The sequence below is a fragment of the Amblyraja radiata genome, chromosome 1 (genome assembly GCF_010909765.2).
Source record: "Amblyraja radiata isolate CabotCenter1 chromosome 1, sAmbRad1.1.pri, whole genome shotgun sequence".
Taxonomy (NCBI): domain Eukaryota; kingdom Metazoa; phylum Chordata; class Chondrichthyes; order Rajiformes; family Rajidae; genus Amblyraja; species Amblyraja radiata.
Genome location: NC_045956.1, coordinates 75,936,520 through 75,949,016, shown reverse-complemented (window position 1 = coordinate 75,949,016; position 12,497 = coordinate 75,936,520). Strand labels below are relative to the sequence as shown.

General features: G+C 40.0%; 1 protein-coding gene across 7 annotated transcripts in view; it reads left to right on the top strand.

Moving 5' to 3' along the window:
• Positions 1-12,497, top strand: part of ccdc158 (coiled-coil domain containing 158) — a 97,885-nt gene that overhangs the window by 44,210 nt on the left and 41,178 nt on the right. For 6 of the 7 annotated variants that reach the window (XR_004412650.1, XM_033024691.1, XM_033024709.1 and 3 more), the window contains 3 exons: positions 3,327-3,437; positions 7,843-7,957; positions 9,049-9,168. Coding sequence is in view for 6 of the 7 variants with exons in the window: in XM_033024691.1 (XP_032880582.1) it covers positions 3,327-3,437; positions 7,843-7,957; positions 9,049-9,168 (346 nt within the window). In the remaining variant the exon portion in view is untranslated. The remainder of the gene's footprint in view (positions 1-3,326; positions 3,438-7,842; positions 7,958-9,048; positions 9,169-12,497) is intronic. The other variant, XM_033024731.1, reaches the window with a different exon arrangement.

Here is a 12,497-nt window from a genome sequence, read left to right as displayed (position 1 = left end):
TGGGCCATACATGACATCATGAAACTCAGAACTGTGGTAAATATTGTCAAGGAACGTTTCAAACAAAAGGCACAAAATCTGGCATCTGAAATTTGACACAGTGTTGCAATGTGATTAATGTTGGTGGCACGAACACGTAGAGGCAGGCGATATAAAATAAGCTTCTATAAGCGGCAGGAACATTTGAGTAAATGGTTTGATTCGTTAAAATGGGGCTTGTTACATATTTGGATTAATTGGAACAAAAATAATCCTTTTGTACTAGTTTGTACTAATATGGTAGATATCACCCAGTATGGTGACGGCTGCAGAGGGTGCAGTGGAGATTTGTTTTGTTAAGTACTTTAATTTGTGTGGGGGATGAGAGAAGCTGGGCTGTTAAGCAAGAGCAGAGAAGGTTATGAGGATATGTTCCGAATCTGGAAGGTTTTGACAGTATATCAGCATAAATTGTTTACAATGACAGAAGGGTCAGTAACTAGAGTATTGCGCTTTAATTAAGGTAATTAAGGACAAAGGTAGTAAAATAGCCTTGTGTGCTTAGCACTTGTTTTGCTATTTTATAATGCAATGTCCAAACAAAGTCTAATGAAGAAGGAAACTGAACTAGACATGGATGGACATTTTCAGGAAGAAATTCAAAATTTAGGACGTTGTGAACTGAAGATATGTTTGCACGTGGACATCTAAAATTGGGAATGGTCAGATGGCAGAATTGGGAGCATGTATCTTTGAGAGTCGTAAGGTTGGAGGAGTTAGGAAGTATGGTGTTAGTGCAGGGATTTGAAGCAGGGCTGAGAATTCTAAAATAACATGCTGTAGGTTAGCAAGAGCAGAGAGAATGTGAGAAACATGACATGGCTTATTTGCAATACTGGAATGAAACTGGCAGATTCATTGGTAAATTTCATATGAACTCGGGGATGTGTAGAATTCTTGTAAAGGAAAGATTTGAAGGACTCTGTGACTTACATGGTACTATTTCATTGAGCAGATGTACAGTAGTTACAATGGTCCAAATGCCATCACTCTGTGCCACGTTGAATTTAGTTGTAACACTATACTAGCACAAATAGGGAACATCCTCTGGTCTGCGAAATTGAAGTATATGCTCTTGTTACAGTCTAATAATTTTTTTTAAATCAGAGGTTTTTGAAGGCTGATTTCTTAATGCACAGTGTGAGGACAGGAACTGCTCTTTCAAACAGAGCCTGGGTACTCTTTTGAATGGCCATTTCTTTTACGACTTTCAGAAATAATTTTCATTCAGAAAACTCTGTTTCTCTCATGTGTCAATTATTTAACAACCAGAAAAAATCCATAAAAAATTGAAAAGTAATTTGACCCCATAAATCCCAATATCCAGCGATCTCAGTTATGTTCGGACCATTTGCTAGATGTTGGTATTTACATTTACAGGGTCATGTGAAACTGGTGAAACTTTAGTTTTTGTTTTGTCTCGATACATTTATCTTGGCCCATAAGCCTTGTCCTGCGCAAGTTTTTGCCCGATCTACTTCAATTTTTGCTTCTATAATATTTTTCACTTTAGAATTGGTGAGTTTTGTGAGTTAACCTTCATTCTGTTTAGTTAGGACATTCCTACTGTTGTCTCTGAAATATTGCCAGCAATCACATCTTTCCTCTAAAGTTAGAAAGATAATTTTGTTTGGGGTTTTGCATTCTTCAAGAAACAAATGAGCATATACAGTACCAGCAATAGCAAAACATTTAAGAAAGGAATTCCTAATTCATAACGTATGAGAAATAAGAATCCCATAAAATAAGTGATCTAGCTATACCAAACTGAAACGTTGTGTTAGATGATAGGAAGAGGATTTTGATGTTGACAAGAGCATTAAACCTGCAGATTGGGAAGAAGTTAGAAGTCAACAAAAGGCAATCAAGAAAATGATAAAGACGGAGAAGATAGAATGTGTCTATCTGCAAATGTTTTTACAGATATATAAAAAGTAATCGACTACTGATAGGAAGTGGAGACATTTTAAAGAAGTTAACTAAATAGACAATATTATACTCTATCTTCACAGCAGAATTCAGAGAAAACATTCTGGAAGTTGTTTTTAAGCAGGTGTACAGTTAGAATGGAGAAACCTGAATTAGAAATGGAGAGTTATATTCCTGGTCTCAACAAATTACAACCTCGTATTTTAACAAAGATAGTGAAAGCATTGTTTTGGACTGGACTGGACTGGACAAGCTAGATGCAGAAAAAGATGCAGATGCAAAAAGGACTGGACCAGCTAGATGCAGGAAAAAAATTCCCAATGATGGAGGAGTCCAGAAGCAGGGGCCACAGTCTAAGAATAAAGGGGAGACCATTTAAAACTGCGATGAGAAAATACTTTTTCACCCAGAGAATTGTGAATTTGTGGAATTCTCTGCCACAGAAGGCAGTAGAGGCCAATTCACTGGATGAATTTAAAATAGAGTTAGATAGAGCTCTAGGAGCTAGCGGAATCAAGGGATATGAGGAGAAGGCAGGCACGGGTTACTGATTGTGGATGATCAACCATGATCACAATGAATGGCGGTGCAGGCTCGAAGGGCCAAATGGCCTCCTCCTGCACCTATTTTCTATGTTTCTATGATCTTCCAGGAATCCCTGTTTTAGAATGCCCTTCATGGAAAGGAAGTTGCATCCACTCATGCTCCTCTATCTTGACATAATATGCAGCTTAGACCGTCACTGAAGTCTGTTAGAAAGCACAATTTGACATGATAGGTGATAGATTATGTCTGTTTGTTTACACTTAACCTTGAACTGCAAGATTTTATTCTACTTTACCTCCTGCAATATCATGAACTAGAATGCATGTACTTCATTGATTATCTTCTGAGGTTTGCTTAAAAATAGAGTCCTGAAAATTCACTTCTCCATTTCCTTGCTTGCATTGGCTCAATAATAAAGTTATTAAATTACTTCTGCAAAGAATAAATGATGTGGAGGAATTAATTGTAATCATTAACTTTATTGACTAATGGTTAGTAACAACTAATTTTAATAGTAAGTTATTCTTTAACTTTGAATATTATTGATTCTAACGTGGTTATTAACTGTGCAATTAATGAAAATGAAGTTATCAAATCAGTTTAATTGGAATTTATGGACAGCTTAGATGTGATCACAGCATAAGCAATACACTAGATTGGAGGAAATGCCTAAACATAATGAGAAAAAAGTTTTTAAAATGATGTTGAGATTCACAAAAATATACATATTATTGTCAAGTACAGAAAAGTATTGTGGTTGACTACTGTCAACAAGCTGACTGCAGGTTAACCACTAACCATTTATTTTACAGAATAGTGCAGCTGAAACATGAACATAAACAAGAATTGTCATTACTAACAGGAAAAGTAAACCGTTCTCGCAGCTTTGCCTCAAGTTTCCAAAACCAAGTGGAGACCGTACAGTAAGTATGGATTTCCACCGAGCAACATTGGAAGACCTAAGGGAACAAAATAGTTTGTACAGAGTATTCTTTCAATTGATCTGTGGAATCCATGATATGTTATTGAAAACCGTACAAGACACACACAACCTATGATTGGAATATATCATTATGTGCTTGTGTTGTGTTTTTTAACAAAAAAAGTATAATTAAGGGAATAGCAAGGTGTTAGTTGAGACAATGCATATGTTTACAGAATGCAGCCATGTGTCCTTATGGCACACATTTACCGAACAGTGAAAGGCTTGGATAGAGTGGATGTGGAGAGGATGTTTCCACCAGTGGAAGAGTCTAGGATCAGAGATCATAGTCTCAGAATAAAAGGTGGTGAGGAGGAATTTCTTTAGTTAGAGAGGGTGGTGAATCTGTGGAATTAATTGCCACAAAAGGCTGTGGAAGCCAAGTCAATGGATATTTTTAAGGAGGAGATTGAGAGATTCTTGGCTAGTAAGGGTGTCAGGGGTAATGGGGAGAAGGAAGGAGAATGGGGTTGAGAGCGAAAGATAGATCAGCCATGATTGAATGGTGGAGTAGACTTGATGGGCCAAATGACCTAATTCTGCTCCTATAACTTATGAAGCTTTGGTCACAGGCCTTCAGCCTGAAAAACATCCCTCCACTTATTTGTCTGACTCCATGCACAAGGCCCAATTTTGTATCCAATTGGCTAGTTATACGACATACCATGTGGTCTAACCTTATCAACCAGTCTACAAGGTGGGACCTTGTCAATGGCCTTGCGAGTATCCACATAGATAACATCCACATCCTAACCTCAATAATCCTCTTTGTAACCTTTTCAAAAATATATAGTCAATCATGCATGAAAGCCATGCTTACCATCCCTAATCAGTTCTTGCTTTTCCAAATGCTGGTAGATCATGCAGTTCCCTGACTTGTCCTGCACGCCTTCCTAAACTAACGTACCACATTACCCACCCTCCACTCCTCTGGTCCTTCACCTGTAGCTTAAAATGATGCAAATAGCTCTGCCAGGCCCCCTGTGATTTCATCCCGAGCTTCCTTCAATGTCCTAGGATAGACTTGATCAGGTCCTAGGATATGCTCAATGTGATTTAAGACCACCAGCACCTCCTCCTTTGTAACATGCTTATGTTACAGAACGCCACTATTCATTTCTCTCAGTTCCTTGGTTCCCCATAATCTTCTCTAGAGTAAATCCAGATGAGAAATATTAATTTAAGACCTTGCCCATCTCCTGCGGGTCTTAAGTTCATAAGTTGTAGGTGCAGAATTAGGCCATTTGACCCATCAAGACTACTCTGCCTTGACTGCCATGAACTATCTTTCCTTCTCAACCCCATTCTCCTGCCTTCTCCCCATAACCACAGACACCCTTACTAATCAAATCCACATATAGTCGACCACATAGATACTTAAGGAGATCTATTCTCCCCTGGTTACCCTTTGTCTATTGATATTATTGTAGAATCTCTCTAGTCTACCTTATCTGCCAGAACTATCTCATGTCCTCTTTTAGTCGTCCTAATTTCTTTCTTATGTTCACTCCTACATCTCTTTATACTCCACAAGGGATTTGCTTGATCCGAGCTATTTTTACCTGACACAGACCTCCTTTTTGCAGACCAAACCCTCAATATCCTTCCTCTGGCAGGAATCCCTATCCCATCCAACCCCGCCCTTCATTTTAATTGTTACTCTCCCAATCTCACTTTTAAAAGCCTCCACTTAACAGACATCCCAATACCTGCAAACAGTATCTGCCAGTCAACCATTGCAAGTTCCAGTTTAATGCCTTCAAGATTTGCCTTGCCCCAATTTAGAACTTTAATTTGTGGACCAGTTCCATCTTTCAATAACTATTTAAAAACTAATAAAATGTCACCATGCAGTCACCCGTCAGCCCAATCTTCTCTTTTCTCTTCAATCCCTTCTTCAGCAATAACTTTCCAATCCTGGTTTAACATTCTCGTGATTTGCACCCTGTCCAGTTTCTCTATTTCTTTTTTACAATACAAGCAACAATTGTAACTACAGGGTGACAAGACATCGTGTTAAAAGGAAGTTTGAAAAGTTTGTTTCGTTACGGTGCAGGTTTTTGAGGTTTTCAACTGAAATAATCAACTTGGTTGGAAGCTCAAATCCCAATGGACAGCAAATAAATATTACTAAACTAAGGAAAAGTAAAGGCCTTAATAAGGTGTAATAGAAAGGAAATGGAAAATAAAGTCAATAAACTGAATTAATTGATTGAAAAGATTTACGATGCATTTCCAGATTGAGAAAGAACAGGAGAAAATTCTGAAAAGCTCAGTAGGTGTTTGTTTGTTTGTTTGTTTGTTTGTTTGTTTGTTTGGCTTGGCTTAGCATTTTATGTTGCTAACGTATGTAAAACAATGGAGAGAGTACTTAAGGATCTAAGAGTACTCCCAGAGTACTTAAGGAAGTAGCTCCAGAAATAGTGGATGCATTAGTAATAATCTTTCAAAACTCTTTAGATTCTGGAGTAGTTCCTGAGGATTGGCGGGTAGCAAACGTAACCCCACTTTTTAAGAAGGGAGGGAGAGAGAAAACGGGGAATTACAGACCAGTTAGTCTAACATCGGTAGTGGGGAAACTGCTAGAGTCAGTTATTAAAGATGGGATAGCAGCACATTTGGAAAGTGGTGAAATCATTGGACAAAGTCAGCATGGATTTACAAAAGGTAAATCATGTCTGACGAATCTTATAGAATTTTTCGAGGATGTAACTAGTAGCGTGGATAGGGGAGAACCAGTGGATGTGGTGTATCTGGACTTCCAGAAGGCTTTCGACAAGGTCCCACATAAGAGATTAGTATACAAACTTAAAGCACACGGCATTGGGGGTTCAGTATTGATGTGGATAGAGAACTGGCTGGTAAACAGGAAACAAAGAGTAGGAGTAAACGGGTCCTTTTCACAATGGCAGGCAGTGACTAGTGGGGTACCGCAAGGCTCAGTGCTGGGACCCCAGCTATTTACAATATATATTAATGATCTGGATGAGGGAATTGAAGGCAATATCTCCAGGTTTGCGGATGACACTAAGCTGGGGGGCAGTGTTAGCTGTGAGGAGGATGCTAGGAGACTGCAAGGTGACTTGGATAGGCTGGGTGAGTGGGCAAATGTTTGGCAGATGCAGTATAATGTGGATAAATGTGAGGTTATCCATTTTGGTGGCAAAAACAGGAAAGCAGACTATTATCTAAATGGTGGCCGACTAGGAAAAGGGGAGATGCAGCGAGACCTGGGTGTCATGGTACACCAGTCATTGAAAGTAGGCATGCAGGTGCAGCAGGCAGTGAAGAAAGCGAATGGTATGTTAGCTTTCATAGCAAAAGGATTTGAGTATAGGAGCAGGGAGGTTCTACTGCAGTTGTACAGGGTCTTGGTGAGACCACACCTGGAGTATTGCGTACAGTTTTGGTCTCCAAATCTGAGGAAGGACATTATTGCCATAGAGGGAGTGCAGAGAAGGTTCACCAGACTGATTCCTGGGATGTCAGGACTGTCTTATGAAGAAAGACTGGATAGACTTGGTTTATACTCTCTAGAATTTAGGAGATTGAGAGGGGATCTTATAGAAACTTACAAAATTCTTAAGGGGTTGGACAGGCTAGATGCAGGAAGATTGCTCCCGATGTTGGGGAAGTCCAGGACAAGGGGTCACAGCTTAAGGATAAGGGGGAAATCCTTTAAAACCGAGATGAGAAGAACTTTTTTCACACAGAGAGTGGTGAATCTCTGGAACTCTCTGCCACAGAGGGTAGTCGAGGCCAGTTCATTGGCTATATTTAAGAGGGAGTTAGATGTGGCCCTTGTGGCTAAGGGGATCAGAGGGTATGGAGAGAAGGCAGGTACGGGATACTGAGTTGGATGATCAGCCATGATCATATTGAATGGCGGTGCAGGCTCGAAGGGCCGAATGGCCTACTCCTGCACCTAATTTCTATGTTTCTATGTTTCTATGAGTTCATCTTAAAACAGGGTATTCCTCATCCTCCAGACAGCAGCCTCTTCCAATGTTCAATAACAAGATACAATTCTAGGAACCTTGCTTGTTATTTTATTGCTTCACTTCAAGTGAAAGTTAATCAAATTGTCTCAGAGCTGACAATTAAAAAGGGAAGTGTTTCATTGGTTCTCTAATGACTTGGGGAATGTGGTATTAATGATAACATTCCACAAAGCAGGAGACCTTGGCCAGATACGTCATGGGCAACTATAGCACATTCTGCCCCATTGAAATTGTCACTAGGTGCTTAATTGTATTCATAATGTGAGAAGATATTTTAAATTCTCACAACATTTATTGCTGATATATAGAAGAAACAAATTAAACGAGAATGTTTCATGTATCTAGAGAACAAGCAAGGAATCAAAGCATAATGTACTCAAGACAGCTTACAGACCTAGAGTCCACCGTCTGCCACCTACGGACTGAATTACGGGAAGCTAGAAGGATGTACGAAGACAAGGTCAGTTGCACATTGGCCTGAAAACAATTCCTTTTATTTGCTTCGGACCAGAAAAAAAATGGTGAATTGAAACAGAAGAAGTTGAACTCTTGTTTGACAAACAATACTCAATTTTCCTGTCATGTAATTTAAAATTCAAAAGAGTAATGTAACAAAGGTGTAAGAGCACTTTGTCAATGTTGCATTTTGTTCTTCAAGCACCATCTGAAGTTGACCTATTTCCTTCCAAGTAATTAAACTTGGGGAAGGTTCATAGAGCTGCCCAGCTGTCAATGTCTTCTATAGAAATAATATTTATCATATCATTTGTATAAAATAATGTAACATACACAGTATAGTGTGTGTCATAACAGTAGCTGCACTGTCCTTGCAACTAATGTTGATAAGGCCGCATTTATAGTATTGTGTTCAGTTCTGGGCACCATGTTATGGGAAAAATGTTGTCAAGAGTGAAAGGGTGGTACAGAGAAGATTTACAATGATGTTGCCAGGACTAGAGGGTCTATAGGGAGTTGTTGAGTAGGCTGGGGCTCTATTCCTTGAAGTGCAGGATCTTATAGTGGTGTATAAAATCATGAGAGAAATAGATCAGGTAGATGCACAGTCTCTTTGTCCAGAGTAGGTGAATCGAGGACCAGATGGCATAAGTTTAATGTGAAGGGGAAAAGATTTAATAGGAATTTAAGGGGTAACGTTTTCACACAAAGGGTGATGGGTGAATGGAACAAGCTGCTAGAGGAGGTAATTGAGGCAGGGACTATCCCAACGTTTAAGAAACCGTTAGATAGGTACATGGATAGGACAGGTTTGGATGGATATGAGCCAAACACGGGCAGGTGGGATTAGTGTAGCTGGGACATGTTGGGCAGTGTGGCCAAGTTTCACTGTATCACTCTATGCCTCTATGACTCTATGAACTGACACAAATTAAAATGACTAGTTTAGGTGTATCCCGGCAAATGTGGTTATATGCATATAGCTGCACACAATGGGAGACTAGAATACGTCTTCAACAATGTACCATGCTGTGTTTCAGACGTTTTGTTTAAACTTATGTCTAGTTTCTTTGCACTTTTGTGCTGTTTCATCAGATAGAGAAGTTGGAAAATATATTTGAACAATCTCAGTCTGAGGTTTGTATCACCAAGAAAGAAAGAGATGAATTCAGGCAAGAGGTAGAAACCTTGAGCGGTCGAATCCAACAATTAATGGTAAGTCCAGCAGCTGTTTCACTTCCAAACTTATGTTTAATACATTAAAGCGGAAAGGCCTTTCATCTTTAATTAAAAGTTGTAAAGATGGAAGAGACCTCTGATAATTACATTTACATGCGTCTTCCCCTTTTAAGGTCATAAGGAATAGGAGTAGAATTAGGCCATTCAGCCCATGAAGTCTACTCCGTCATTCAATCATGGCTGGTCTATCTCTCCCTCCTAACCCCATTCTCCTGCCCTTCTCCCCATAACCTCTGACACCAGAGATTTGTCAGTTTGTGAACAAAATTAAGAATTGATGTCATCCCACAGGAGGAAACTGACCCAAAGAGATTGTTATAATTCAAACCATGTATAATTCTACTTTAGCTGCCTTTTGACAATGCCTTAAGCAAGGTATGCTCCTGCTTCTTTCATTACTCACAGCTGGGTTTTCCCATGTTCTACTTTATATTTAAATGTGTGTCCTGCATTTGATTTTATTTAGTCATGAAGATTTTGCAGTAAATTGCTTTTGTGAAATTTCATGAAGTCTTTGCAAGGTAAAGTGCTGTTACTCTACTGGTATTGAAATTTTAACCATATCAAAATTCCCACTTCAATCCTAGTTTCTGTCAGCACCTTGTTTGAGAATTGTAGCTAAAGTTGTGCGAAACCCAACTCACAAACATCTAAAGTTAAACACAAAATGCTGGAGTAACTCAGTAGGTCAAGCAGCATCTCTGGAGAAAAGGTGTAGCCATTGGCACTCGCAGGTACCCCAGCAATGCTTGCCTTTTTTGTTGGTTATGCCGAACAGTTCTTAGTTATGTCGAATAGTTCTTGAATCAGGAATACACTGGCCCAATCCCCAACCTCTTTCTCCACTCTGTCGATGACAGCGTGGGCTCATGGACTTTATTAACTTCACCACTGACTTCCACCCAGCCCTCACATTTACCTGGTCTATCTCTGACTTCTCTCTCCCCTTTCTTGTCTCTCTGTCTCTATTACAGGAGACGGACTATCACCTGATGTCTACTACAAACCTACCGACTTCCACAGTTATCTTGACTGCAATTCCTCCAACCTAGCCTCTCGCAAAGATAATGTCCCCTACTCTCAATTCCTCCGTGCCTGCCGCATCAATAACCAAAACGAGGCTGTCCATACAAGGACATCTGAGATATCATCAATCTTTCCCTCCTTCTGTCATCGATGGATCTCCCAATCATGTCTCTTCTTTGTCACGGAGTTCTGCTCTGACTCCCTCTCCCCCCAGATACAAGAAGAGTTCCACTGGTCCTTTCACTCCAATACATCATCCTCCAACATTTCCATCACCTCCAATGAGAGATCCCCACTACTTACATTTTTCCACCTGTACCCCTTTCCACCTTCTGCAGAGACCGCTACCTCCACAACTCTGTGATTCCCTCTGACCCAAACCACACCTTCCCCAAGTACTCTCCTCTGCCACACAGGAGATGTAACACCTGCCCTTATACCTTCTCCCTCGATTCCATTCAGGGACCCCAGCAGTCTTTGCAGGTGAGACAGATGTTCACATGCACCTCCTCTAACCTTATCTTCTGCATCTGATGGTCCCGACGTGGGCTCCTGTATACAAGAGTAGACTCAGTGTCCATTTCGCTGAACACTTACGTTCAGTCTGCCAAGAACTACTGAATCTCCCAGTTGCTAACCATTTTAACTCCCCTTCCCATTCCTATATTGACCTGGGCCTGTACTTGCTAGAGTTTAGAAGGATGAGGGGGGGACCTCATTGAAACTTACCGAATATGAAAGGCCTGGATAGAGTGAATGTGGAGAGGATGTTTCCACTGGTGGGTGAGTCTAGGACTAGAGGCTAGTGTCTCAGAATAAAAGGGCGCACCTTTAGAAAGGAGATGAGAAGGAATTTCTTTAGTCAGAGATTGGTGATTCCGTGCTATTCAGACAGCTGTGGAGGCCAAGTCAATGGATATTTTTAAGGCAGTGATTGACAGATTCTTGGTTTACTAAGTGAGTCAGGGGTTATGGGGCAAAAGCAGGAGAATGGGGTTAGGAGGGAGCGATATATCAGCCATGCAGCGGAGTGCACTTGATGGTCCGAATGGACTAAATCTGCTCCTAGAACATATGAACATATGACCTTTCTGGCCTGGGCCTTCCCCATTGCCAAAGTGAGGCCACACACAAACTGGAGAAACAGCACTTCATGCTTTGCTTGGGCAGCTGACAACCCAATGGTATGAACACTGAATTCTCCAATTTTAGGTAACCTCTACAAACACCTCCCGCCCCCCACCCCGCTCTCCTCCGAAATGTTTATTAACCAGCTCCAGAGTTCACAACTAAGTATCCCCCTTGGGCTCATACCTGTCTTTATCCAACAATAAGCCTATCAGGAAACCCCCTTGCCTGAGTTATCAATTACCGGCCTTATTTATCCTGTTACTTTTGTTTTCATTTTTTTCTGCGCTCATCCTACTATAATCAGTCCGAACAAGGGTCCTGACCCAAATCATCAGCTATTCATTCTCTCCACAGATGCTGCCTGTCGCTGATTTACTCCAGCATTTTGTGTGTATCTTTGGTCTAAACCAGCATTACATTTTATTATTATCTCAAGTTAGCTCGCTGCCAAAGGCAGGAGACAAATTGAATCTCTTGCATTACCTGCATGTTGTTTATAATCAAAAAGGATAAATCTATCATCTCCATTATTTATTATTATTTATTAAATTTGGTGCGTGTGCAGATGTGGTGAAGATGTCGCTATTTAGAGCATACTGCACACCCCTCTACACTGCGCACCTGTGGTCGAACTATTTAAAGACAAGTATACAGAGACTAAAGGTGGCATATAAAGATGCCATGAGAACACTGCTAAGGCAGCCTAGATGGTGTAGTGCCAGTAATATGTTTGTGGCTGCAGGAGTCAGCACTTTAGAAGCTATCCTAAGACACCACATGTATAAATTCATTTGCAGGATAAATGACTCTAAAAATTTGCTTATTGTGGCCTTGACAAACATAAGGGTTAGCACTACACGCTACGAATCCCAGTTGTGGAGACACTGGTATCGTCGTCTCGTTGTAGGACATTGATCATCTTTTAATCTGGTGTTTTTATGTGATATACCATGATTTTATATATATTTATGATATTTGATATGCAATGCATTTTTTATGTAATGTTGCCCCTTGTCTGGACCTTGAGTCCGTAATAAAGTTTATTATTATTATTATTATTATTATTATTATTATTATTATTATTATTATTATTATTATGAGTGTCATTTACTACAGTGTTTTACAGAAATATCAAGCATAGTTTGACA